Raw genomic sequence first — 1,200 nt, forward strand, 5'->3', positions numbered from 1 at the left:
TATTTGATTTGATGACCCCACAGTCCCGCCTACCCCCATAACCCTTGACATCCCTCTGCATCGCTGTCTCTGTCTGTCTCGCAGTTCCCTCTGTCTCTTCCTGTTGCCCTGCTCCTCGCTCCCTCTGTCTCCCCTCTATCTGTTCTGTCCTCTCTCTCACTGGCTCTCACTTTCCCTCCCCCTGTACTGTCCCTACCCCCTCCTCACCCTTTCACTCCACCCCCATTAAGGGGCTCAGTGTGAGCCGCCGCTCGGTGGCTGCGATGATCATCCCGCGGTTTTCCAGCCCCGACTGGACCCACTCTCTGCCTCCAGGTAAGAACCGCTTTCAGCGGCCCCTCTGTCGGACAGACCCCGGGTCCAGCTCTCTCCGGCCCGACTTCCCTCGCTTTCGGTGCCGCGGAGCTTGAGCTGCGCTGCTCTTGGGGCCTCTTCGCTTCTCACTGAGACTCATCCGAGACAAGGGCTATGTGCCCGGGACTGACAACCGGCAGAGAGCCGGGGAAACAGACATCATCCCCATATAGAGAACAGGGAGGGAGAGAGGGGAGACGGAGAGAGACATAGATGATCAGAGAGAAAGGGAGAGAATGGGATAGGGAGAGGCAGAGAGTGGGCCAGGGAGAGATTGGGAGAGTGTGAGAGTGGGACAGGGACAGGGAGAACGTGTGAAAGTTGGGACAGGGAGAGGGAGAGAGTGAGACAGGCAGAGTGGGAGACAGGGACGGGGAGAGAGAGAGAGAGAGTGGGACTGGGACAGGGAGAGAGGGACTGCGACAGAGAGAGGGAGAGGGAGAACGTGGGACAGGGAGAGGGAGAGGCAGAGAGTGGGACAGGGAGAGGGAGGGAGAGAGTGGGACTAGGACAGGGAGAGGCAGAGAGTGCGACAGAGAAAGGGAGAGGGAGAGGGAGAGAGTGGGACAGGGAGAGGGAGAACGTGGGAGAGGCAGAGAGTGGGACAGGCAGAGTGGGAAGGGAGAGGCAGAGTGTGAGAGAGTGGGACAGGGAGAGGGAGAGTGCGACAGGGAGAGAGAATGGTACAGGGAGAGAGAATGGTACAGGGAAAGAGGGAGACAGAGTGGGACAGGGAGGGGGAGAGAGAGAGTGGGACAGGGAGGGGGAGAGGGAGAGTGCGACAGGGAGAGAGAATGGTACAGGGAGAGAGAATGGTACAGGGAAAGAGGGAGACAGAGTGGGACA

The 1,200-nt window shown here is 59.8% G+C and overlaps 1 protein-coding gene across 1 annotated transcript in view; it reads left to right on the top strand.

The window, feature by feature from the left end:
* The first annotated feature begins 102 nt into the window (after nt 1–102).
* hic1 (hypermethylated in cancer 1) overlaps nt 103–1,200 on the top strand; it is a 4,662-nt gene continuing 3,564 nt past the window's right edge. Inside the window, exon 1 of the mRNA XM_048612558.1 lies at nt 103–315. Within this exon, the coding sequence (XP_048468515.1) occupies nt 264–315 (52 nt within the window). The 5' untranslated portion in view covers nt 103–263. The remainder of the gene's footprint in view (nt 316–1,200) is intronic.

Source organism: Rhincodon typus, chromosome 26 (genome assembly GCF_021869965.1).
Source record: "Rhincodon typus isolate 14 chromosome 26, sRhiTyp1.1, whole genome shotgun sequence".
NCBI lineage: Eukaryota > Metazoa > Chordata > Chondrichthyes > Orectolobiformes > Rhincodontidae > Rhincodon > Rhincodon typus.